The 26,749-nt window shown below is 46.5% G+C and overlaps 1 protein-coding gene across 8 annotated transcripts in view; it reads left to right on the top strand.

The window, feature by feature from the left end:
• Positions 1–26,749, top strand: part of CEP250 (centrosomal protein 250) — a 40,767-nt gene continuing 14,018 nt past the window's right edge. For 2 of the 8 annotated variants that reach the window (XM_033094489.1, XM_033094496.1), the window contains exons 1-22: positions 1–100; positions 7,114–7,403; positions 7,857–7,913; positions 8,852–8,934; positions 9,165–9,330; positions 10,123–10,229; positions 10,467–10,718; positions 12,141–12,237; positions 13,916–14,023; positions 14,550–14,696; positions 15,207–15,385; positions 15,708–15,890; positions 17,317–17,461; positions 18,304–18,450; positions 19,137–19,367; positions 20,164–20,357; positions 20,581–20,708; positions 20,906–21,075; positions 22,771–22,938; positions 23,346–23,480; positions 24,786–24,929; positions 25,591–25,724. In XM_033094489.1, coding sequence (XP_032950380.1) covers positions 7,218–7,403; positions 7,857–7,913; positions 8,852–8,934; positions 9,165–9,330; positions 10,123–10,229; positions 10,467–10,718; positions 12,141–12,237; positions 13,916–14,023; positions 14,550–14,696; positions 15,207–15,385; positions 15,708–15,890; positions 17,317–17,461; positions 18,304–18,450; positions 19,137–19,367; positions 20,164–20,357; positions 20,581–20,708; positions 20,906–21,075; positions 22,771–22,938; positions 23,346–23,480; positions 24,786–24,929; positions 25,591–25,724 — 3,161 coding nt within the window. In that variant the 5' untranslated portion in view covers positions 1–100; positions 7,114–7,217. Of the gene's footprint in view, positions 101–7,113; positions 7,404–7,856; positions 7,914–8,851; positions 8,935–9,159; positions 9,331–10,122; positions 10,230–10,466; positions 10,719–12,140; positions 12,238–13,915; positions 14,024–14,549; positions 14,697–15,206; positions 15,386–15,707; positions 15,891–17,316; positions 17,462–18,303; positions 18,451–19,136; positions 19,368–20,163; positions 20,358–20,580; positions 20,709–20,905; positions 21,076–22,770; positions 22,939–23,345; positions 23,481–24,785; positions 24,930–25,590; positions 25,725–26,749 lie in introns of those variants that run through there. The other 6 variants (XM_033094490.1, XM_033094491.1, XM_033094494.1 and 3 more) reach the window with 6 other exon arrangements.

Genomic DNA, 26,749 nt, shown 5'->3' with positions numbered 1-26,749 from the left:
GTGGTGGGCCCCCGCCCCCCGCCCCCCGCCCGGCCTTAGCCGCGGCTTCGGCGGCTCCTGCGCGGAGGAACAGGCTAGGATTCTGCGGAACCCGAGCGTGGTGAGGAGGGGCCTCAAGGGCAGGCGGGAGGTGCTCGGGTTAACGGTCCGAGGCCCAGAGTCCGGCCCGCTTAGGGCGCCTTAGGGAATCCCGTTCGGGCAGCGGCCTTCGGTTCCCCGGGAGGAACCCGAGGCCCAGAGAGGGATCGGGACCTGCCCTAGGGCTCCGGCCCCTGCCTCCGCGTCCTGCTGCCGCCACCACTGTAGGCTCCAGTACGCGCAGAAAGGGATCTTCCCGATCCTCGATTCCAACAGCCGACGAGCCCGGGGTTGTCAGGATGAGGTGCTGCGCTCTGCGGCCCATCTCGCTCCGGGCTCCCGGAATTTTGCGGCTCCCTCTGCCCTTAGGGTTTTGCACGAGATCTGTCCGAAAGCCCAGTCTTACCCGCCACCCCGCTCTGGAACTCATTCTTCGCGACCCCACTCAAATATCACTTTCTCGGAAAGCTTTCCCAGCCTTTCTGCTTGTAGAGTTCATCTCGCTGCTTGGTTTTTGCACTCATTGTACCGAGTTACTTTTCCTGCCCGTCTTTTACACCCATGCACTTGTTGGGGCGTTATGCCTTGCATTTTTCATCTCTCTATCCCAGGGGCTAGCACATGATGATAATAGCTAATATTTATTGAATATTAAAGTGTCAGGTGCTACTAAATGCATTACATGTAAAGTACCATTTAATCTCAGCAATTCCACAAGGTGGGTTCATTAAGTTGATGCAAAAGTAATTGCAGTTATTGCAATTGTTTTTAACCTTTTAAAACGCAATTACTTTTGCACCAACCTACTCCTATATCTTCAAATTTTATGCAGGAAGAAGCTGAGGCACTCAGCTCAATTTGCCTAGAGTCCCACAAATCAGTAAATGGTGCTGGGAAATGAATTCTAGGCTGTCTGCAGAGCATGTGATAATTTCACTAAATTGCCTTTGGGTTCAGTAGATGTCTGTTGATTTGGTCATTACATTAGCCCCATGACTCATGGAGACAGGTAGTCCCAGGATTGTGATGCACACATTTTACTGAGAAGGCTTAGAAAGGAGAATTAATGTTCTCGAATATATAAAGTGAGGTCATGACAAAACCCAGGCTAGAAGCTGCTGCTAGCCGTCTCTGTTCCTTCAGTCACACTCTAACTTTCTTTGCTCCTTTTCCATCAGCGATCCGCAGACCTAAACCTCATTATTTCACCCTTTAGGAAGTGCCCCTCCCAGAAATTTGATTTCATATTTCATAAATTAGGAGGCAAATTATTGTAACAGAGAGGGCATAGAGTTTGGAAGCAGTTTGGGATTTAATCTTTGCTCTGCCACTGACCAGTTGTACCCTTTTTATTTTTTGAACCTCAGTTTTCTTGTCTGTAAAATGAGGATAACTTTATTTCAAAGGGTTTTTTAGAAGGTTGCTGTGATTGTTGTGAGAGAGGAAAGTGCTGCACAAACTACGTGATCTGCTTTTTACATTATAGATGGTTATAGAACTGTCAGCATTTTGCAAGACCCTTGGTGATATGGATCATGTTACCTAAAGTCTTTATGTGCATTCATTCAGTCAAATATTTAGGTATCTGCTATATACCAGGCACTGTTTTAGGAACTGGGAATACAGCAGTCAATAAAACAATGTTGTCGCACTTGGGAAATTTACATTCTGATAGGTATATTACACACAATCGGATGGGGACAGATAAGTCATGGTAAACAGAAATATCAGTATGTGTGAAGGGTGGGGGTGTTTTATACTGGGTCGTTAGGAAACAACTTACTGAGAAGGTAACATTTGAACAGACAGACCTGAATCTGGTAAGGAATTGAATCATGAAGGTGAGACCCTGAGATGAGTGAGTGACTTGTTATGTTCCAAGGAGGGTGTGAGTAAAGGGGAGAGGAGTAAGAAGTGGAATTGGAGGCTAGGATCAAATAATTAGGACACTGTAGGCCCTTATAATGATTTGGGGGTTTATTCTGAATAGCCGTTGGAAGGTTCTGAATGGCATCATCTGTCATTTTTAAAAGGATCACTCTGACTACTCTGTTGAGAAAAAGTAAATTTGGAAGCAAGGGTGAAAATATCGCTACCGTCTAGGAAGCTTTTGCAGTAATCCAGATGTATGAGTTATCTATTGCTGTGCAAGGAATTACCCCAAAACTTAGCAGCTTGAAAGAACAATCATTTATTATCTCATACAGTATGGTTCAGAAATTCAGGAGCAAGCAGCTGAGCTGGGTGTTTCTGGCTTAGGGTCTCTCAGGAGATTGCAGTCAAGCTGATGGGTGATCTGCTCCCAAGATGGTTCCTTACCACTGGGCCTCTTCACAGGGTTGCCTGAGTGTCCACAGGACACAGCAGAGAGAATAAAATGGGGTTGGGGGCAGGGGGAGCTGTAGTGCCTTTTATGACCTTGTCTTGGAAGCCATTTCTACTTTATTTAGCTTCATTAATTTTATTCCCGCTCACTCTTAAGAGGAATTAGGCTCCACCTCTTAAAGGGAGGAGCATCAAAGAATTTGTGGGCATACCTTAAAGCTACCACACCAGGCAAGAGAGTGGCTTGGTGTAGGATGGTGGTGGTGAGGGGTCAAAAAGTGATAGGATCTGATAGAGCCAACAGGATTTGCTGATGGATTGGTTATAGGGTGTGGGACAGTGGAGTAAGTATGACTTTAAGGCTTTTGGCTTGAGCATCCAGAACGATGGAATTGTCATTTACTGAAATGGGGAAGAGAGGAGAAGTAGGAGTTCATTTTTAGACAAGTTAACTTTGAGATGCCTGTTAGACATCTATGTGGAGAAGTTAAATAGATGTTTGGATTTAGTATAGAAGTGTGACGTTCCAGAGGGAAGTGTAACCATGGGAGTCCTCGGTGTATTGGTGCTATTTTAAGCCATGAAACTGGATAAGATTAACCTAGGAAATGAAGGTAGAGGGAGAAGAGGTCTGAAGCCTGAGCCCTGGGACCTCCAACCTTAGATTTTGGGGAGATGAGGAGGAACCAGCAAAGGAGACTGAAGGGAGAGGCCAGAGAGGTGGGAGGAGAACAGAGAGAGACCCCACGTATGAGATTTATATAAGGAGCCGCATGCTAATTTTTCTTTTGTTTTTCTGGAATAAGAAACAAATTATCTCTGCAGACAAATAAATATAATTTCTTTGCTCAGGGAAATAAAACGTTTGAGCCCTGAAGTGTTTTTCCTTTTTTGCTTTAAGTGACAAATTCTATTTATCAGGTTGGTGCCAAAGTAATTGCCATTTTAAAGGTTAAAAATAATTGCCAAAACCGCAATTCCTTTGGCACCCACCTAATAATAATACCAGTCCACATCTCGGTCCATGCTAAGCATTTCCGCGTACACCTCTACTCCAAGTGTAGGTGATGTTGCTTCTACTTTAAACTTCATTTAAATACTCATGTTAGAGTATTTTGAATGAAGGGAGACAAAATACATAATTTATATCACTCTCCTGCCACTTTCCGTCATAGGTGCAGCGGTTACTGCCCTTCCCAGCCCGGTTCCTAGCGAGAGTAGGAAGTCGGTCTGGTTCATTTCTGTGTCACTGTGGCAGACTGCCTGATAACTGAGCTGGAATTCATGAATGTCGATGGAATAAATTAATGTAGAAAAGAAGTGATTCTTTTTCCTTTTCCTACAGTGATGATAATATCTCTTCAGTGGTTTACAGTTTACAAAGCACAGTGACATCCATTATCTCATTTGAATGCCATCCAGTCTGTTACCATTTGCCAACTACTGACCTTTTCCTTTACTGAGGGACATCGAAACCTCCCTGTTTTTGGAGCTGTGCTAGTTTATTCTCTGGCTGATCTGACAGTATGTTAATAAAATGGGACTGAACTGCGTCTTCAGGAGGCTTGGAACTAAATCTCAATTTCAGAAAGATTCCCGGTGTAATTTTTCTCTATTCCCTATCTCTTTTTATTCCTGTTATAGTGAATTTCCCTTCTGTGAGGATTTTTTTTTAATCATACAACACTTCAGACCATTTTAAGAATAAGCTTTATTTTTAAGAACAATTTTAGATTTACAGAAAAAGTGCATAATACAGAGAGTATCCCCTCTTATATTTGTATGGTACATTCGCTGTAATTTCAAATCATTTTTTTGAGGTAAATGGGGCATATAAATAAAATGTGAACAAAGTGAAGTTACTTCATCTGTGTAGGCCTCAGTTTCCTTATCTGTAAAATGAGAGGGTTGAAGTAAATTTTTAAATAACTCTAAAAATTTTAAAGTATCTGCTAATGTAAAACAATCCTATACTTCTAATATAATTCCATTTCTTTGCTGAAGTATGATTGTGACCTCAAATAATATTTCTATGTTAACAGCAGCCTTATTCTAAAAGAGGATTTAATGTGAGAATTCTGGGAACTGCGGCAGGGTTGCTTACAGAGGTATTAGGTTGAACTACATGAAATGATCACTTTTATAGGTAGAAAAGGGCAAATATTGGTAATTTCATATGGTTCAACCTAATATTTGCGGGGGGAGGATTCAAAGAAGGGCGAGGGAGTCTTTGGGTCCCCTGAGCCTCCCACTGTGTGCAGATGCCTCACCTAACCCTACAGTATCAGGAAAGAAAAGGCCCCTCAGGTCTCTTCAAAGTACTCTTGGTGGTGGCGGTGTTGGCAATGAGAGCTGTCTCCCAGGAGATTTGTGCTTCCAAGTAGCAGAGAGAGATTGAGCCAGTGTTTCGCAGAGCCATGGTGAGTTGCTTGACACAGCCGTAGTGGAAAGGAAGGGCAGAAAAGGAAAATGTTTGGAGTGCAGAGGAAAGCTGTGTTACCTCCGTTATAGGCTGAGAAGAGGCAGCCTGGAGGATTAATGCCACTAAGCCTTTATTGGTGCCACTCAGCTCTTCCTGCTTGATGCGCTTTCCTTACTATCTTGTACAAGCTCTGCAAACTCAGTTATCTTCAGTTTCCCGGGAGGTAATGGGAGTTAAGAAACAGAGTTTTCCTCTGATGTAAGAAAAACAACAGCACTAGTGAAATGATAAATGACAACTGAAGTCTGCTGTCAATGTGAGGGAGAGAATAGGCCAGGGGTGAGGGCGGAGACTGGTGAAATGGAGAGCATATGCTCGATCTAAAAGGGACAGAGACTGTTCAACCGCAGGGGGTTGTTGCCTTGTGGGAATGTGGGTCAGGGGTCACTAGCTATTCCGATTTTCCAGACATATGAATTTTTATATGCATTTTCCCAATGGTAAATGTTGGCACCTAACTTGAATTCTTAAAAACTATTGTATGGGCCACACGATGGTTGAAAAGAGCCAGCAGTCCACATTTGTGACGTCTGGCCAAGAGTTTAGATCTGCCAGGAATGAGGCCCACATGCATTTCTTCATTATGCATTCATTGTTGATAACCTACTAATGACTACAATGAATTAGCTCTTGCCTTTGAGGCACTCACAGATTAGTAGAGAAAATAGATAAATAATAATGATAAAATGTAATATAGACATTAGGCTGTGTGTGTGTGTGTGTGTGTGTGTGTGTGTGTGTGTGTGTGTGTATGTAGCTACAGCTGGGAGGACATGATAGAAAGTGATGTTTGACGCATAAAGAGATTTTTGGGGCCCCTGAAACTCCCACTGTATATGCAAATGTTAGATTTGCATTTGCTGTAGATACCATTTTCTTGATGGGTAGTTGGAGATATGGATATTCCTTAGCCCTACTGGTGTGAATCTCAGGGTTAATAAATGAGAGAATTCTAACCTATCCCCCTACCCTCAGATTATAGGATTATCATGTGTTTTAGAGGCCTGAGAAATTCAGAGGTCATGTAGCTGGTTGCCCTAATTTTTGCATGAGGAGACTGAAAAGGAAATGGCATGCTGGAGGTCACAGAGCCCATTAGAGGCAGAGCTTGGACGAGCACCCCAAACTCTTCTTGACCACCATGCCTCCCCCTCTCCTAGGCTGGCCTCCCCTGCCTGCAGGTTGGCCCATTGCCCTGTTTTGGCCCAGCTCCTGGTGGGTGAGGAGGGTTTGCCATTGTGCTGACGTTGGTTCCTTCTTCCTTCTCTCTGTTGGATCCCTTGCCGGAAATGCCTGCTGCTCCATTTCTTTGTCAGGAGTCAAACAAATTTGTGTTCAAATCCCTAATCAACCAAATGCCACCTACATGAACTAAGACAAATTGCTTAATTTTTCTAAGTTTCCTCATACATATATACAGTCATAATCATACCTACACAGAAATGTGATAGGAAAACATTGGAATGTTTCAAGGTTCTGGTGATGACAAAATGACCTAGTGCTTGTAAAGAACCTACAAAGTGACTGACCCATAGGAGCATTTAGCAAGCATTAAGTATGACATTGATAATTCATACAGTTCACAGCCCTCTCCCACCCCGTTGGGTTAAATGCCTTTCCTTTGTTTTCCCATACTATCCTGCGATGTCTCTATTATTATTATTGAACATATTACATTGTACTGCAGGTCCTCAAATAACATAGTTCAACATTGTTTCCTTATAATGATAAGATGCGAAAGGAGCTTAACTCTTGTGTATATCAATTAGCCTGTGGTAAATTACTTTTGATATACAGCATTTCACTTGAAGTCATAGGACCTATCAATGACGTTAACTGAGGACTTCGTGGGTTGTAATCGTGTCTATCTCTGCTGTTAGACTAAGCACCTTCAGTGATTCATTTGACAAGGGTTTATTAGGTACCATGCCAGGCAATGGTAAACGAGGAGCTCTTGTTCTAGTGCAGAGTTCCAAAGGACGTGCCAGGAAACACTAGTCCTGTGAACTTGTTTCATGATCAAAGAAATTCAGGAACTGAGGCTCCTTATAGCCCCCCTTAGAGATTAGGGTCCATCTTAGTATTTTAAAGGCTCTGAGCGGTCCTGTAGTAAAGGAACCTATTTTACTTTGTCCAACCCAGCATTGTCAGACTTAATGAGTATTTGATGAGTAAATCTGAGTCATGTAGACAGTCCTTTTAACTCCATTGTGTGCTTTGGTCCTCAGCTCAAGAGGAGGTTTAAGTGGCACCGACAATGAGTAGAGACCCTGCTGGGAGTGAACAGCCTCTGGCTGCATAGTGGCTTGTGGGCTTATTGTCTGGTGCCCCCATGGAGACAGGAGGCCTTGGGTTGAACAGCATGAAGCCTCAGTCACTGCAGCTGATGCTGGAGGAGCAAGTGCTCGCACTACAGCAGCAGATGGCAGAGAACCAGGCAGCCTCCTGGAGAAAGCTGAAGAGTTCCCAGGAGGCCCAGCAGAAGCAAGCAGCCCTTGTGAGGAAGCTGCAGGCCAAGGTGAGGCAGCTGCCCTTTGAGGGAGGGGAAGAGAGGAGAACACCTCCCAGAGTTGGGTGCCAAGGTGGAATAAGGGTTGCCGGAGGCAGAACCACGGGTGGGAATGTCCCAAACAGCCTCTCCTTTGATGCTCACACCTACTCCAGGAGATACACACTTATTATCTCCCTTTGAAAAATGGCATGACACATGAGGGTTAAATTAGTTGTCTAGGTTTGCTCTCCTGACCCTAGGTTTTCTGGTTCCAAAGCCTATGATCTAGTCTCTCTGATACATAAGGCACAGAGAAAGTATTATTTAGATGCCCACATGGAAACTGCAAAATGCTATGGCCTTATATCATCACCCAGTCCCCCCTTCACAGCAGGTTTGCCCAAAGTTCTCAAGGGACTTTGGATTGGGCAGTTTGTACCAGTCGTGCCCATTGCTTACGTCCTGCTCTGTTTGCTTCAGGTGTTGCAGTACCGGAGCTGGTGCCAAGAGCTAGAGAAGCAGCTGGAAGCCACTGGGGTGAGTGAGGCTGTTCTGTGTTCCCCGTGAGTCCTCTGTGAATATACTTGTTAGACTTCATTTGCTGGCTAAGAGAGGTTGGGTGTGATAAAGCAGTGTTGGGGAGAAACCTCTCTTTCTTCAGCTGCTGAGAGTTTTATCGCATATATCTTCATTGGACCTAGCTATTCCTGGCCTATCAGACTCCAGCCCTTGGCTCTTTAAGGACAAAGTGCAGCTTTGGGAGACTTAGATTGGAAGGGATGTGGAATCAAAGGGAAGAAATGCATTTTTCCTCCAGAAGGTGTCAGTGTTGATCTGTCTTAGAAAGACGTGTGCCTTTGCAGGCCTGAAAAACTTGTTTGTGGCAGAGGGATTTGTTTGTGCTGTGGGCTGGGTAGAACTGGCTTTAAAAGACCCGTTTGCCTTTGTTCCAGTTCCCTCTAAGCTCCTTCTCACATTCCTCTCAGAAAGGTCTCTCAAAAGAAGGAAAGAACCCAAACTTATTGAGCACTATTCTATGCAGACCAGGCACCATTAGACATGGTCATATAATTACGACACTTAACGTGCAAAGCAACTTTCTGAGGGGAGTGATATTGCCTTTGTTTTGTAGCTGAAGATTTTTGTGGTGCAGAAAAGTTAAGTAACTTCCCAAGGTCTAAAATTTAGTGTAGTAGAAGTCAAGGCCATCAGTGGAAGATACATCTTATACTTCTTAGGTTGAAAGTTCTTTTCACTACCAAGTGCCATCTTTCAGGAGAAGTCACAGGTTCATCTTTGGTAAGAGGAATGCAGTGGATTTACTTTCAGGAGGAAGTGACTGAGGAAAGAGACATATTGCTATCAAAGGGGAGAAAGAATAAAAAGAAAGTGGCTGCTGTAAAAGGGGACATCCGGGAATTGAGCTGAGTGATATCCCTTTGGAGGTAAATAAGGCTTGTCTCTGTCTGGCAAAGGGACCGATCCCTCAGAGGTGGGAAAGTGTGGAGGAGCCAAACCTGGAACAGCTGCTAATCCAATTGGAGGAGGAGCAACAGAGGTGATGGATCCCAAATTCTCTGGCCTGGGTGCTCGGCCAGTGGGTGGAGAAGGATGACGGGAAACCTCTGTCCTGAGAGCTATGTACCATGGATTAGAACCATGGACTTCAGCCTCAGCCCTCCAATGCCTGGCAATGGAAAATTCCAGTGGTTGTCATTTTCCTCCAAGAGGTCCAAGGATTGGACCAGACCTTTATTTTGCACTTGCTCCTACCCGTCCCCAGTGCAGGTGTGACAGTCTAGCAGAAGTGAACACCCAGCTTCGGCTGCACATGGAAAAAGCTGATGTGGTAAATAAAGCGCTCCGGGAAGATGTGGAAAAATTGACAGTAGATTGGAGCCGGTCCCGGGATGAGCTAATGAGGAAAGAGAGCCAGTGGCGGATGGAGCAGGAGGTAGGAGGGACATGGGGCTGAACTGTGAGAGGAGGGCTTGCATTCTGGGCACTACCCTGGTCAGTGCTGGAAAGGGTTTACTTCAGGACTTGGACGGGAACTGGATGTTGTCCTCAACGTGTCTGGCCATCCTTACTACTCAGCTGGCAGCTTTGCCCTGCTTGGGCCTTCAGCTTAGTTCTGCCCTTACCTGCCTAGTCAAGGTTTTGCTGGCCGATGGCATGACACTCAAAGCAACTCTGTTCCTGTATAAGTGACCAGCTTAGGTTTTAGATGCATCTGAAAGCCTACTGACTCCCCTTGTCTGGAGATCTGCATATCTAAATGCTAAGGAGGTAGCTATTGAAATTGAATGGGAAAGAAAGACCAGATATGGACCCTGGGGAGTGATCAGATTCCCGCTAAAGGAAACTAATGTTTTCTGAGCTTTTGATCTGTGCCAATAGTACACTAGGTGATTTACGTATGTCATGTCATTTAATCCTCCTTATAAGTCTGATAATAATGGTAATAGCTCCCATTTGTTGAGCTACTGTTTATCCTTTTCTAATCTAGCTCAGAAGAAGGTCATAGATCCAGGCCATATATCCCAGGCCCTTTGACCTCTTGAATCCCACTGCTAACTTTATTAAACTCTTCAGCATAACCTGTGTGTAGACACCCATTCATAAGCTATCTCGTATAAGCCCCTCCTTGCCTTCCCCCTCAGTAGTCAGGAGGAATCCAAGACTCCCGTGTTGGCAAAAGGTAGCCCTCTGCCCTTTGGTATGACCTGGGTTTCTGAACACACAGTTCTTCAAGGGCTACCTAAAAGGGGAGCATGGCCGCCTTCTCAGTCTATGGCGGGAGGTGGTGACCTTCCGACGCCACTTCCTGGAAATGAAGTCAGCCACTGACAGGTCGGTGTGGCATTAAGGAGGGGGGAGGTCTGCCGCTACTGATTGTATACTTGTGACAGTGGGCTGCTGTCGAAGGGGATCAGATGGCGGGGGGTGGGGGGAAGAGTTGGCGGGGGATGGTGTTTTGGATTCAGATGATTTCTCCCAGAATTGCCCCTCGGGCTTCTCTGGGCCTGGTCTCCATGTTCCCCTTCCCTGGTCCCTATTGGAGTCTGCTCTTTCCTTGCTTGTATTCAGAGACCTGACGGAGCTCAAGGCTGAGCACGTGAGGCTTTCAGGGTCTCTGTTGACCTGTTGTCTGCGCTTGACTGTGGGAGCACAATCTCGGGAATCTGATGGACCTGGGAAACCAGATGGGAGAGAGCCAACCCAGCTGCTACTGCTACTAGCCAAGACCCAGGAGCTGGAGAAGGAAGCCTATGAAAGGAGCCAGGAGTTAATACAGCTGAAGAGTCAAGGGGATCTAGAGAAGGCTGAGCTTCAGGATCGGTGAGATGGACTGGGGTCCTAAGAAGGGGCAGTGAGGGAAAGTTGACTCCTGTAGTGTGTTAGAGATAGGCGGGGGAGAGGTGAAGAGCATTCCTCCCATGAGAGGGGAAGGAGATATGCCACAGAGAGTCCAGTTTGAAACCCAGTGCCACATTTGGGGCCATGTCACTGCCCTCTGCCCTCAGACTATCTTGTAGCTCAGTTTCTCTCCTGTTGACTTATAGAGCTAGCTGTGATTCTGTCGTCTATCAACACCAAACTACTTGGCATTTCCAGACCAGCCAACCTCTTCCATGCTTTCCTGCCTTTGTACATGCCGACCTCAGCCTGGAATGCTGCTTCCTCTTCTCTCTCTGCCTTATCCTTTAAGATATAGTTCAAATGTCACCTCTTCTGTGAAGCCTTCTCTGACCTCAATAGCCTATCAAATTACTATGCCTGGATATGGTCTTTTGACCTGCTTGTTACAGCATTGATCTCATTGATTATTTAGGATTTTTTGTTAGGCTTTCTTATTTTTTGGATTAAAATAAAATAGATTTTTTTTTTTTAATTGATGAGAAGACCAGGGACATAAGCAAAGAAGCCCATTTGAATCTCAGGGCCAAGTTCAGTTTTATACTCCATGGTTAGAATTGTATTACCATCTATGGGTGGTGTCGGTCGTGAAGACACTTGGAAGCACAAGGACAGAAACCTTGTCTTAGTAAGTTTTGTGTCTCTAGAGCTTTCCACTTCATCTGCCATATAGTAGACACTCAATAAATGTTGGTTGAATGATACAATAATTAAATGAATGACCATGCAGTGAGTTAAGGCTCTTAGAGATGGTACAGAATAAATTATTAAGACTTGGAGAAAAAAATGTAGACTTCTGGATGATATTCATTCAAGAAATGTTTATGTAGCTTCCCCTAAAATGCCAGGTACTGAGCTCCAGGACCTAATGTTCAGTGGTGAAGATTTATGGCGGCTTTCCTGAACTTTCAAGTTACTATCAAGGAGGTTGACCATAATCACCCCCAAGGTGGCCCTCCTTTTTCCCTTTCATTGTGAGAACCTTGGGCTGGAAGGACCTTGGGACTATCCCATATGGCAATTCTGATGTTCTTATTGACTTCAGGGTGCTTGACTTCAAGATCAAGCGGGGCCTGGAAGGGCCTGGGCCAGGGCTTCCCTTCAGTTCTCAGACCCCCAAATACGTGCTCCAGCCTTGAGATGTGGTAAATCCTTGCATGTGTCTGAGTGGCTTTGGCTTCCCCCCAGTTCAAGACTAGCGTCTTATGGTATTCAGGGAGTGCAGGGCTGATGGCACCCGGGACTCTGGGAAGGCTGCAGTGGGAGTGTCTGTGTTCGGGCTGGGGAATACTGCATGCCCACATCAGTGGACTGCCAAGGTGACTGCCGTGCTTTTCTCTTTAGGGTGACTGAGCTCTCTGCTCTTCTGACGCAGTCTCAGAAGCAAAATGAAGATTATGAAAAGATGGTGAAGGCGCTGAGAGAGACAGTGGAGATCCTGGTACATGATCCTTTGTTCTGAAAGAAGTGGGGAGTGGGCCTGTAGATACCTCATTCTTTATGGACAGGTTGTGCAGGGTACCAGTTAAACGTTCCTCGATGAAATCCTCTAAAGCTAAAAAATAAATTTGGGCAAACCTGAAAATTAATTAACTCATTCATTCATTCATTCATTCATTCATTCAATAAACGTAACTCTCTACTATCCCTGCTGTATTCCTGGGGAAACTACAGTGGTATATGCATGCAGTGTGTCCTTATCAGAGAAAGTGGGACACACGTTGAGGGGCACACTGACAAACTAGGAAGAGGATGTGTGGAGAGATCCAGAGCCTACTCAGAACGGAAATGACTGACAGTATGGCAATGGTAAGCCTGGAGAAGAAAGGGCTTGCGGAAGCCATGATGGCTGCCTTTACGTATCTGAAGGACTGACATTGGGGAAGAGAGTTGACTTGTTTAATGTTTTCCAGGTGGCACAAGCAATGAAAATGACTAGAAGTTACAGAGTGGTAGAGTTGGCTAACAGCTAGAGCTGTTCAGTAGTTTAACAGTCTATCTTGGGATTCTCTAAGGTTGGACTTGGTTCCACATTTCCTTTCATCTCTGAATTTTCAGATCTGTGAGTTTAGGCAGATCCTGAACCCTTATCCATATGTCTTCTCATCCAAACTCGGATCAGCTGGGAGCCAGACTTGTCTGTGCCTTTTTGGTTCCTTTTGGTCAGGAATTTGCAAATCCAGTGTCCGCAGGGCCCAGATAGGGTAAATGAGTGGAGAGAGTCAGTGGTAAGAATTCCTGTTTGCCAGCGCTGTTGTGTTTAGTTTTCAGTACTGAGTGGACACTTGATCTCAATATTAAGGAGACAACAAGGGGGAGTAGGGACTTCAGGAACTTGAAGAATATATGTCTCATTGGAGGAGGCATCTACTGTTCAACTTCAAAAAATTATTGCCATGTAGGAATGGGGGCTGGAGTGACCCACTTGTTAACTTTTTGAGAGAAGCCAGAAGTTCAGGTCTCAATTCATAAAATCTCTCAAAATCTCTCAGTTTGTAAATATCGGTACAACAAAACACAACTGCAGGTCTGTGTCTTCAAGCCTTCATTAACACAATATGATAGGAAGGAAGAGAGGAAATCTTGAGTCTTCAAGTTGCTTGCTAGCTTTGGGGCCACAGGTTTCTCTGGTTTAACCATAGGTCTCAAGCATCAATTTGCTGTTTAGAGACAGCAGCCATTCCATCCAGTGATAGTTCACATTTACTTATTGAGCATTTGCTTTGTGCCAGGTACTATGTTGAGTAATTTACATGGATTATTTTTTCCTTTTAAGCCTCAAAACAAACCTGTAAAGTAGCTGCTGTTCATTATTCCTATTTTAAGGAGAAGGAAGCTCAAAGAAACAGTTGTCTAAGGTTACCAAGCTAATGAGTGATAGAGCAAGAACTATAATCTAGGCAGTCTAATTTGGAGCTCTTAATCACTTAATCTGAGTTCTTAATCACTGTATCACATTGTCTTTAGCATCCTGGGACAACGTTAGCATTCACATGTGGTCAGGGGAAAAGTGGGGTTGACTGAACGGACAGAATGAGACTCTGGTTGATTTGGGGCCTGGAAAGATAAATGCTCTTCTAAGAGTTTGGCTCTTAGGCTCTATTTTGTTCCCTGTTCAGGAGACAAATCATGCAGAATTAATGGAACAGGAGGCATCCCTTACTAGGAATGCCCAAGAGGAGAAGCTCTCTTTCCAGCAGGTGATCAAGGACATAACCCAGGTCCTGGTAAGCCTCCTGTTCCCGGTAATCAGGCTATGCCTCACTCCTCCCCAGGCCTCCAGGTCTTCTCCGTCATGCCGAGATTTCCACTCTATGAGGTGTTGGGGCTTAGGGTCTTGTGGGGATGATTGCTCTGAGTGTATTTGAAGACTGGAGCCTAAGGGGTAGCTAAGCATTCTTGTGCTAGCACTGCCTGCTGGAACAGGCCCTCTTTTGTTATTACCAGCTGCAGTTCTCAGGCCGTGCCTGGGTTCTGGTGCGCATTACCTCAAGCGCCTCTTTGTCCTTCATTTCTTCATTTATTGTTACCTCAGACAGTGCTCTAGCCTTGTTGTGAGTCCCAGGTTTGGGTGAGCAAAGGTAACGAGTGGAAGGAATCAGCCTTGTTTTGTTCTTAGCTGCCCTCCTCCCACTCCCCAGGGAGAGGACCTGAAAAGGAAACCATCAGGTTTGTCCCGGCTGTCGGGTTAGCCCCCGTGTGGACGCTAGGCCTTGGTCACTAGGGTAGTGAGCCTGCTGTGTTGTGTTCTAGGTCCTGGCGGAAGAAGGGGACCATATGGCCCAAGGCTCTGGTCATGAGAGCACCTGGGACTTCTCCTTCCAGTTTAATTCCCAAGACCCAGACACAGCTCTCACTCTGGTGCGTTCAGTACTGACTCGGCGACACCAGGCTGTGCAGGTGAGAACCCCAGCCACTGTGGTGGATGTCTAAAGTAATTTGTTCCCCAGGGACCCTCCTAGCCTGGACTGCTCCTTTCACTATGTTGACCAGTCATGAGGCGTTTTGTTAACACCCCAATGTGCCCATTAGAATCTGTCTGCCCACCTGTCCTTGTGGGTAATAGACACATTTTCCGTGCCACTGGCTTGCTTCACTTTGCATAGTACTTTGCAAAGATTGGCAGTGGGAGCCCTGGGAGAGTAAGGGTAAGTGTGGCTTTACCATTCCCCCTGCCCCTGACACACACACTGTACATTTGAAGATGATGAACCCCGAGGCTGTAGGAGGCACAGAAGCCCAGTAATGGTGATCTCGGATCCTCTGTCTTCTCAACTGGTCACATCTCAGCTTACCCTTGTTGCAGCAGCCCCCAAACCCCTAGCCCAGCCCTACTTTTAGGCTTCTGACATTCCTCCCTTGCCCTGCTCTCTTGCTCACCATCTCACTTCTGTCACTCTCCCTCCACAGGACCTAAAGCAGCAGCTTTCAGGCTGTCAGGAAGCTGTGAGCGTCTTGCAGCAGCAGCATCACCAGTGGGAGGAAGAGGGCGAGGCCTTGAGGCAGCGGTTAGAGACGCTCACGGGGGAGCGGGACACTCTGGCGGGGCAGACCGTGGACCTCCAGGGAGAAGTGGACTCCCTCAGCAAGTGAGCATGGGGCGGTTCCTCCCACGCGTCCTCCCCGGGCTCAGTCATCTCCGGCCATTTACCCACTCGCTTCGTGCTTCTGGTAGGCGGACCCTGCTCTCCCTGAGACCCAGGGCTGCTCATGGCTGCCTCGCTTTGTGCTCTGCTTGTTTCTGCTCAATCCATTTTGGGTTTTTGTGATGATAAAAATGAGTTTCCCACTCAAAAGGGAAGATGAGCTATTTAAACAAAATAGGCACCTCTCTCCTTCAACCCTGCGATGTCTGCTTCCAGGAAGGACTTTAGGTTCCAAGGTCTCTGCTCATCTCTGGTGTCCTTTCAGGGAGCGAGAGCTCCTGCAGAAGACCAGGGAGGAGCTGCAGCAGCAGCTGGAGGTGCTGGAACAGGAGGCATGGCGACTGCGAAGGACAAACATGGAACTGCAGCTGCAGGGGGACTCCGCTCAGGGCGAGAAGGAGGAGCAGCAGGAGGAGCTGCACCTGGTTGTGCGCGAAAGGGAGCGCCTGTAAGTGTCACCTGTCTCCTCTGCACTGGGGCTTGCCCTTCCCTTCAATTCCACACCTTCCACCACCCACTCCCCCCGCTCAGAACATGGAGTAAATTGAAACCTGGCATACACTGCATTCAGCTTAGCTTACTGCTCCTTCCTTTGCAGAAAGATGGATACAGAAAGTTTATCCAGGCTTTGATGAGCACCCATAAGGGATGAGGCACTGTGGTGGATGCAGAAATCAATAAGACACAGGTCCTCACCTCAAGCAGTTTGCAGTCTAATGAGGAAGACAGACAGACAAGTAAAGAAGCAACTGTGGCATGAGGCTAGATGAAGTATGAGCTAAATAGAGAGAGCTTCACCCTAGGTCCTTTGGAAGCATAGGAGTAACAGGTAATTATTGAAAGCTTCATGGAGGAGATGGTAGCCTTTGGTCTGGGCCTTGACATATTTTGATTGGTAGAGAGTGGGAGAAAGGTTAAGGGAACAGATTAGCAAAGAAAAGGAAACGGAGGTATGTTCAGAGTAGGCTGGATTGGCTAAAGGGTAGGACTTATCCTGGGATAAGCAATGGGAAATGAGCTGGTTAAGAAAGTTTCCAAAGCAAAAGGACCCAGCTAATCTATAAATTCCCCCTGTATAATAAGATCACAGAAAAAGCAAGGACTTTACAGCTGGGCAGAAGTTTGGTTTAAATTATAGCTCTGTTACTTGAACAGATTGCTTTATTTGTAAAATGGGAGTGCTAATATTTATCTTGAAGGGTCGTTGGCAAGATTAGGTCAGTGTTTTGCAAATGCCAGTATAGAGCCTGGCATATGGTAGGTTCTGAGTAACTGGTGGCAAGGACTGTATCTTCTTCACCTTTGGCATAACCCCTCCTCTCCTGTGCCCTAGCTCCTTCCACCTAGTAGGCATGAATAATGGAATCTGAAAGGACTGCTATAAGGACCATGACCTGTGCAAAGAATGGTTTCTCCTGTACCAAGGGGAAGAACAGACAATCCACAAAAATAATTATATGCTTTTAAATTTAATTTGTTTGAATCGATAATACTTTCATCAATATTTATGTGTCAGAAGTCAAAACTATTTAAAAAGATACACACAAAGAAGTCTTACTCCCCTCTGCTTCATTCATCCCATTTCCCTTCCTCTGTAGGTAATCATTGAAATTAAGTTCTTGTTTGTCTTTCCAGTGTTGCTTTATGCAAACATATGCATAATTCTTATTTCCCCCAATTTTTTGCATAAAGGGTAATAAACTACATACACTGTTCTGCACCTTGCTTTTTATCACTTTATATGTTTTAGAGATCTTAACAGTTTTTAGAGACCTTCATTCTTTTGCATAGCAAAGGTAATTATATTCCTGTTACGTTTTGGGGTTTGGTCCCTCCCTAAGATTTCCTCTAGCCACCTCTCCTTCCCATCTTAGTCAGGAGACACTCGCAGGCCTGGAAGCCAAACAGTCAGAATCACTCAGTGAACTGATCACTCTTCGCGAAACCCTGGAGTCAAGTCGCCTAGAAGGGGAGTTGCTGAGGCAAGAGCAAGCAGAAGTGACCGCAGCACTGGCGAGGGTATGTAGGTCTCCCCCTCATATGCGGGGTAGGGTGGGCCGCTTAAAAAGTTGTGTTTCTAGGAAAAGGCCATGCAGCCTGCCTCATTCTTCACCCTGCAATCCATGACCGTTTATATTTCTTGCCTCAATTACTAGTCTCTGCTGTTGGGTCCTTTCCCTCCCAACATACTCTCTATATTGGAATTAGAATGGTTTCCTAAAGTACAAATCTTATTTTGTCAGTGTCTTCCCTAAAACCACTTAGTGGCTTCCCAGCTCCTTGTTGCCGCATGCGAAACTCTGCCATCTGCCCCAAACTGTTTCCAGCCCCGCTTCACTCCAAATCCTTGTCCTAATCCCATAGGCCTTTACTCCTGCCACACAGCACCATATGCAATCTCAGCTTCACTGTGTTCCTCCATGACTCTGCATCTTTTCACGTACTCTTCCCTTTGCCCGGACTGCTTCTTTCCTTCCCTTTAACCACATTCTGTTCCTCATCTTTCAGGAATACCCAACTTAACCGTCAACTCTTCTACCGAGCAATTTTGATTCTCCCAAACTGAATGCTTTGAGTTCCCAGAGCACTTTGTGTTTACATTGTCTATGCTGTCATTACAGTTGTAGTTATTTACACATCCTGATGTCTGTGCCTCTATATTGTGAGCTCCTCTCTTACTCCTCATGAATGAAGATATGAATTAGTGAATGAATGAACGAAGGGAAGCTTGTTCAGAATGTAAGGGAAGGAATGGAGTGTTAACTGTCTGAAGGAGGAAAGCAGTGGGTGTTGGGGTGTGAGCTGTGAGCTATTGCAGGAAAACTGGAAATAGGAAACCCTTTAACTGCCTTTGTTTTCAGGCAGAACAGTCCATTGCAGAGCTGTCGAGTTCTGAGCACAGCCTGAAGACTGAGGTAGCTGATCTTCGGGCTGCAGCTGCCAAGCTCAGTGCCTTAAATGAGGCTTTGGCCTTAGATAAAGTTGGCCTTAACCAGCAGCTTCTCCAGGTGAGCAAAGATTTCTCTGATCCGCAGGGTGGGGCTGGGCCCTGACTGAGGGTGGGCTGGGGACTGAAGGAGCTGATGCCCATGACAAGGAAGAGCCCTTAAATGGATCAGCCGAAGACAGATCCGCTCCCAAATGTAGTCCTGAAATGAGCAGAAGGAACATTTATGGTGCAGAGGAGAGCAGATTGTAAGGACTGGGCTTAGCCATTAAAAGTCCCCTCCCACACCTACAGCAGAACCACCTTTGAGCTTTACGGCAAAATCACCAGGGCGAGGAAGGAGGCCCATGTCCTCAGGAAGGAAGACCAGGTTTTTAATCCTGTCGCAGCAGATAACAGCAATCACCAGAAAAGGATCTGCTGAAGAGCCTAAGTCGCAAAGAATCTTTTCTATAGGTGGCAAATTTAACATGTCTCTGCTACCCGTTCCCTTGAGCCCCAGAAATCTTGTGTTTCCTTTTTCTGAATTTTTTGGGAACAGGATTTTGCCTTTTTATCTTTATCCCGAGCACCAGTCCATGTAGTACGTGGAATACAGGCATCAGACCAAATGAATGCGTAGTCCTCCTGTCTTAGAAGTACTCCTATGTCCATCTTTGGAGAACAGTCATATCTCACTTGTTTCAGCACTTGCCCTCTGCACTGTAACCATTTGTCTTTGATGCCCTTTCCTTTTTTGACCAGTAGTTAGAACAGGAGAACCAGTGTATGTGTAACAGAATGGAGGCAGCAGAGCAGGCGAGAAACGCTTTGCAGGTGGGCCTGGCAGAGGCAGAGAGGAGCACGGAAGCCCTGTGGGAAAAGAACACTCACCTGGAGGCTCAGCTGCAGAAAGCGGAGGAGACCGGGGCTGAGCTGCAGGCAGACCTCAGGGGCATCCAAGAAGAGAAGGAAGAACTTCAAGAGAAACTAAGCGAGGTGAGAAGACAATTGATATCACATTCAGGTAGAATACACACTCATTGTAAAACACTACAGAAATGATTCAGAAAGTGAAAAAGTCTTACTTCCTAGAAATGGCCAGTGTTACTAGTTTGGGTTATATCTTCCAATTTTTTGAAAGAATTCCTATAGGAATCCTTCAGTGATTTCCCCACTACACACCCCCACCCCAGAATTAGATGCCTCTCCTGTATGCTCTGATAGTTCCTTGTGCATATTTCAACCACCACACCCTTCATACTATATTATAGTTATCTGTTTACATGTCTCCACCATTAGATCAAAAGCTCTTTGAAGGCAAGGCTATGTTTTATTTGTTGTTATTCCTCCAGCTTTTAGCACAGTGGCTAACACATAACGGGCTCAGTGAATTTTTTCTGAACCAATGATCAGGCTCAAAGGTCATCCTTCTCCTTCACCAAACTTCTCATTGCCCTAATACTTATACATAATCTTCCTTCTCAGAGTCCCTTTCTTAGGGCACTGATCACTCTCTTCTCCTTAAGACCAAAAGCTCCTTAGAGGTAGGTCTCGTGCAGCCCTAGCACAGGGTCTTGCTCCAAGGAGAGCATGCTTCTGGGCTGGGAGCTGTCTGGGTTGATCACGGAAATATATAAATGCCACTTTGGTATGAATGGGCCATGTGCAGGGCTCACAGAGCTGGATCCAGACTCTCTGAAGAGCCAGTGGCCCTAAGCTGTGAGTAAGCTGTGAGTGACAGCAGCCCTGAGGCAATCCTGCCTCTGCTCTCTCACCAATTTCTTGCCCTCAGGCACGTCACCAGCAGGAGGCAGCCTCAGCTCAGCTGGAGCAGCTGCATCTGGAGGCAAGGCGACAGGAAGAAGTGCTGGCCCGGGAAGTGCAGGAGAAGGAGGCCCTAGTGCGGGAGAGGGCAGCTCTAGAGGTGCGGCTGCAGGCTGTGGAGCGGGACCGGCAGGACCTCTCTGAACAACTGCTGGCGCTCAGGTAGGGCCCAGACCCAGTTCAGCCAAGAGCAGAGCGAGCTTTGCGAGGCAGCGGGTAGCCAAGCTAAGTGCCCTGCCCAAAGTATACGGGTTCTAAATGAGTCATGAATTTGTAATTACCCCCCTAACTTCTCCAGGTAGCCAGTACTTAGAACCCAACTTCTTTTAAGGAAGGGTAAGGGGCTTGATGGGTAAGAACTCTTCCTGATTCCTGAACCTGACAGCTCAGCCAAGGAGCTCCTGGAGAGCAGTCTGTTTGAGGTCCAACAACAATATTCTCTGATAGAGGTCACGAAGGGGCAGCTGGAGGTCCAGATTCAAACTGTCACTCAAGCCAAGGAAGTCATCCAAGGTGAGAACCCAACTGGAAAGGGCATAGTCCTTTCCACGGGGATGTTGAAAGCCAGGAAGGCAGCGGGAAGCTCTCAAAGGTCCTTCTCCAGCCAGGCCCAGGGCCTCTGAGGTGGGAGTTGCTTGTGAGGTCTGCGCAGAGGGGTGAAGGGAGGAGGGCAGAGGCTTAGAGACCAGATCCTGTCCCTGGCACCTTAGGGGAAGTGAGGTGCCTGAAGCTGGAACTGGACACTGAACGGAGCCAGGCAGAGCAGGAGCGGGAGACGGCAGCCAGACAGCTGGCCCAGGCTGAGCAAGAGGGGCAGACTGCCGTGCAGCAGCAGAAGTCAGCGCACGAGGAGGAGATGAAGCGGCTCCAGGAGAAATGGGTAAGTGGTGGGGGTGGCTGGGGGGTGGGCCAGGCACACCTGGCCTCCCTTCATTGAGCACCCCACCTGCTGACTCCTGGTGCAGATATTGCTTCTCATGAGAGTGAAATCTGAACAGGACTAGCCTCGTCACTAAGCTGCAAAATCCAGCTTCTAGCTGTTTAATGAGTTAATAATACGTGAAAAATACAAAGAATAGTTCCTGGCATGTAGTGAGTTCTATATGTGTGTTAGTAGTATTATTGCTGTTTGGGTATGGACAGAGACTTAAGACAAGCCCAGGATTTAGAATTGTTTCACTGGGCCCAGGATGTCAAGGGAGCAGAGGAATCGCCTTGGACCCATTCTTGCCCAATTCAAAACTGTGTTTCTTTTGTCTTTTAATTACGCAACTTAGTCCATTTGCTTTTATTGTGATTCTAGATATATTTGGATTTATTTTCACCATCTTAAGCTGTTTGTCCTGCCCTTTTGTATCTTTTTGGGAGGGGAGGTCACCTTTCTTAACTTCTTTTAGAGGGTTCAATTCGATGATTAAGTTGTTGTCTTTTCTCACCTCTTTTTTTCTCTCTGTTATTTTGGATGATATATACTCTATTTTTTTTTTCTTTTAGTTTCCTTTAATATTTTAAAATACATAATAAAATCTCAAGTTAGGTCAAAATATAGGTTAACAGTAGGACGCTAGACTTTTGGTGGTGAGCATGCAATGGAGTATACAGATATCGAATTATAATGTCTCACACCTGAAATTTATGTAATGTTATTAACCAATGTTATCTCAATAAGTTTAATTTTTTAAAAACACCTCAAGTTAACCAGTATATTTACCTTTTTCCTGAATGACACAGGGAATGTTCAGAACATTTTACCTGCATTCACTCCTCTCGACCTATGTACTATTTTATTCATGGTGATAATGATAGATAGTATTAAATTCCGAATGTTGTCTGTGTGCTATACACCTTTTAACGTGCTTTACATGACTTATCTTAATCCTCAAAGCAATCCTAGGAGGACACTGTTGTTATTCCCCTTTTTATAGACGAGGAAACTGAGGCGTGGAGAGGTGATAGAAATGACGGAGGTCACATTAGTAGTGTCGGACTAGACTGGAACCCAGAGCCTGGCTGCAGAGCCTTCACCACTATCCTGGGAACCTAATAGAGGGTGTTGGATTCGTCTGGGAGATCAGGGTCGGCTTTGGTCACAGCTGTACCTTTGGGAGGATCAGGCTGCCCCGTCCTAACGCTCATGTATATAATACAGGAGTTATCCTCGCTAGGCTGGGCCCAACTTATCGGAAGGCTAACTCCGCCACCCTGAGCAGGGGAGAGTGGGCAGCAGAGAGTGAGTCTCCCACCTTAGTTCCTTGTTACAACCGTCAACCATGCTGGGGTTGCTTTAAAATAACAGATACTTGCGGCTTATTATTAGGGACAATTGCACTTTAGAAAGCACTTTTACATGTATGATACCATTTGATTTTTTTGGTAAATCTCATCTGATGCTCATGAAGTTTGGAGAGATAGGTAAGGCAGGGATTATTAGCGTCACTTTACAGACGAAGCAGGCTTAGAGCAGTACCGAGGTCACACAGCTGGTGAGCCGTGGGCTTGTTATTCTAATCCAGTTCTCTTTCTGCCTCCTCTCCGCACCTATTTGGTTCTAACAGTGTTTCCTTTGTATGACCAGGAGAAAGAGCGCACCCAGCACCAGCAAGAACTGGGTAAGGCGCTGGAGAGGCTAGAGAGGGAGAAAATGGAGCTGGAAATCCAGCTGAGGGAGCAGCAGGCGGAAACCGAGGCCCTCCGGACGCAGAGGGAAGAAGAACGGGCCGAGGCCGAGAGCGCCCTATGCCAGGTGAGAGGCTGAGAGGATTGGAGCTGCATGTCCAACCTGTGGTACCCTTACCTTTTACCACTTCCTTTTCTACTCCCAAGAGCAGTGCTGTAGTGGCTTCTAGAAGAGAATATAGCTACCCACTTTGCTCCCAGTGAGCAGGGTGCTTGGCACCATTAGCCACAGGGCCGGCAGTATATCATACTTCCTGAGGGAGGGCTAACGTTTACCACTTCCTGTCGGCTTGCAAACCAGTGGCAATCTTTGCACTTCCTGGTTCTCAGTTAGTGGGTTCAGACCTTCCTTTGCCCTCAGTCCCCACCCCGTTTGCCGGAAGAGCCCAAAGCACCTGGAATGTGCGGGTGGTCTAGTGGGTGAGCATGGTGACGACTGATCCAACAAGCCCTAGCCCTCCTGCTCCCCCACAGATGCAGCTCGAAACAGAGAAGGAGAGAGTGTCTCTCCTGGAGACACTGCTACAGACCCAGAAGGAGCTGGCAGATGCCAGCCAACAACTGGAACGGCTGAGGCAGGACATAAAGGTTCAGAAGTTAAAGGAACAGGTATGGAGGGTGGTCTTGAGCAGGGAGGGAAAAGGAGCATTGATTTACTCATTCAACACTGACCAGTTCTTTGGCACTTCTTGGCACCAGGCCCTGTGCTACATGCTGACACATGACAAGCATATAGGTGTAGCACGCAGTGAACATGACAGACGTGGTTCCTGCCCTCAAGGAACTTCCATTCTAGTAGCAGAGACAGATGAAGATGAGCAGACACAAAATAAATGAGATAATCACAGGTTGTGTAGTAAGTGCTATAAAGGAAATGGATAGGGTGATATAATCGAGAGTGATTAAAGGAGACCATTTTGGACAAGGTGGTCAGGGAGAACCTCACTGAGAAGGTGACATTTGAGCTGAGACATGAAAGTTAAAAGGAGTCAGCCCCGTGGAACAACAGTGATGAACCTTGAAAACATGCTAAGTGAAAGAAGCCAGTCACAAGAGGCCACACGGTGTATGATTCCATTTATAGGAAATGTCCAGAATAGGCAAAACTATAGAGACAGAAAGTAGATGAGTGGTTGGGACGGGAATAGGGAATGGGGAGGATACAGGATTTCTTTCTGAGGTGATAAAGAGGTTCTAAAATTGATCATGGTGATAGTTGCACAATTCTGTGAATATACTATAAACTACTGAATAGTACACTCTAATTGGGTGAAATGTATGGTATGTGAACTATACCAATAAAACCATTAAAAAGAAAGAAAAGAAGCCAGCCATTTGGAGAACAGTTTAGGCAGAGGAAAGAGGCATCAGGAAGGCCCTGGGAACGACAGCAAAGGGTTTGGGAAGTTCAAGGAAAGAAAGGAGGCAGCGTATCTCCAGCGTGATAAGCTTGGGCAAGTGGAAAGGTAGGCAAGTGCCCTTTGTCAGCCATGGTCGGAGCCTGGACTTTGTTCTAAGGGCAGTGAGAAACTGTTGGACTGTATTTAAAATACTTTAGCTGCTGAGTGGAGTGTGTGTGTGTGTAGGGGTGGTGGTATGAAATGGAAGTAGGGCTATGCAACAGGAGGCTGTTATGATTTTCTGGGTGAGGCACTGCTGCCAACTCAGGGACCCTGACCAAGAAAGCCCAGGGGAGCCAGCATACTTTGTGAGGGAGGAGAGGAAATAACAAGTGAGGAGCTGAGGTCGTAGGGTATCATGGAAACAATGTGGATTGTTGCGCCCTCCTCAGCTTCTTCCAGCCCAACTGAAAATAACAGTATTTATACGACACAGATTTCAACAACACAAATTTCAAGACCAAGGACCCTGTGGAAGCTTTCTTCTATGCTCAGCTGTCTTCTCCCTTTGCAGGAGACCACTGGGATGCTGCAGACCCAGCTCCGGGAGGCTCAGCAGGAGCTGGAGCAGGGAGCCGAGCAGCACAGAGACGACCTCGCTGCCCTCCGGAAAGAGGGCAGCACCCTGCTGCAGGATAAGATAGACCTGCAGAAGCAGGTCCCTCCTTCCTCCCAGCCCCACAGCCCTTCCCCAGCATCACCAGGCTCCCCGACTCCCTCCTGCAAGACAGGGGGAACCTTGGTCCTGCTGCCTGAGCTGGGGAGAGGAAGGGCAGGCCTCAGCACTGAGTGGAAGATTGAAGGGCGCTCACAGTTGAGCACGTGCCTCTCAGCCCTGGATAGTAATCTCTCTGTGATGACCACAGAACTTATATTTTCTCGGGCAGCCCCAGTCAGCTGTGCTTTCCATCTTCCGCATAGACCCACTATTCTTACATACCAGGTTGCTTTTCTTATTCTGATCGCTTTTCCTTCTCTGAATCCTGTATCAGATGGTGTTCTGATTATTCATTTTAAACAAATACAATCCTTATACACTTGCCCATCACTTTGCCTTTGGGCTTGGTTATATTCAGCCAAGATTTTTTCTGTGCCTGCCTTTATCCAGCATATGTGAGGCCGGGGAGACAGATGAGTAGGCTGGGTGCTGTTTGGGGAGGGGTGTGGTTAAGAAGAATGTGTAAGGATCGGTGGACCCTCTAGAACACTGGAAATGAGCCGGTGATTGTGGTAAACCTTTAAGGACCCTAAAGCCTTAGGTGAGAAGCATCCTCCCACTGCCCCCCTGCCCTTGGTCCTCATGCCCTGAACTTGTCCAGGTGGAGGACTTGAAGTCTCAGCTGCTTTCCCAGGATGACTCCCGGAGGCTGGTGGAGCAGGAGTTTCAGGAGAAGCTGAGAGAAGCCCAGGAGGGCAGCCGAGTTCAGAAGGAGCTGGAGAGAGAGAAAGCCAGGTAGGCTACACAGGCTATGGAGTTGGCTTTTGCCTCTCTGGCTGCAGTGGTCACTGTGAGGTTGACAGTTCTCTGCTCACGTCACCTAGCCTTTCATGTCCCCAGTTCTAGGCTGTACAGGTAGCCATGTGGAGAGAATGTGGTCCCTGTCTTCAAAGCCTACACTTCATTTATTTAGTAAATATTTAGATAACATGCATTATGCATCAGGCACTATGCAAGGGGCCGAGCATACAGTGATAAACAAGATAGTATGGTCCCTGCTTCAACAGAACTTACAGGTTTGTGGGGAAGACATGAACCAAGTAATCCCCAAATTAAATTGTTGCAGGTTACGTTACATGGTGTGGAGGGAAGAAAGAGAATGCTGCAATAGAAATGTGGGCGGGTGGGGGAGATCTACTTTACATGCTTGGGCAGGCCTTCCTCAGGAGTCGCATTTACACTGAGCGCTGAAGGATGAAATGGAGCCACCATGCAAAGGGGTGGGAGAGTCCTATATGGTAGGGATGGAAATCACACGCAGTGGCTCTGAGGCAGACCAAAGCTTGGGTGTTTGGTGAAACTGAAAGTACGGTGTGACTGGAGCCTGGGGACTGATGAGAGAGAGTGACATGAGTGAAACAGGGCCATATCATTCAGGATTTTGTAAGTCACAGGAAGCAGTTTGTAGTTATTTTAGGTTTAGTGGGAAACCATTGGAGGGTTTTAATCAGGGAACGCAACACAATTCAATTTATGATATATTAAAAGGGATAGTGATGACACAAAACATCAGGAATGAGATAAGACCACCCAGAATGAAAAGCAATGTGTATTCTCTGGGCTATAGGAGTTTGGAGAAGGGCAAATCCTTTAGTTGATGAAACTTAGTGGCAGGAAGACAAGTTAGGAGACTGGTACAGTTGTCTTGATGAGAGGTTACTAAAGCTGAACCAGGGTAGGGTCATGGGACGGGGGGGAGGAAAGGGGCTCAAGGGACGTTATGGAGGTTGGAATAGTTATATGTAGTCATAGATTCGATA

This window comes from Rhinolophus ferrumequinum, chromosome 23, assembly GCF_004115265.2.
Source record: "Rhinolophus ferrumequinum isolate MPI-CBG mRhiFer1 chromosome 23, mRhiFer1_v1.p, whole genome shotgun sequence".
Lineage (NCBI taxonomy): Eukaryota > Metazoa > Chordata > Mammalia > Chiroptera > Rhinolophidae > Rhinolophus > Rhinolophus ferrumequinum.
This window is presented reverse-complemented; position numbering and strand designations above follow the sequence as displayed.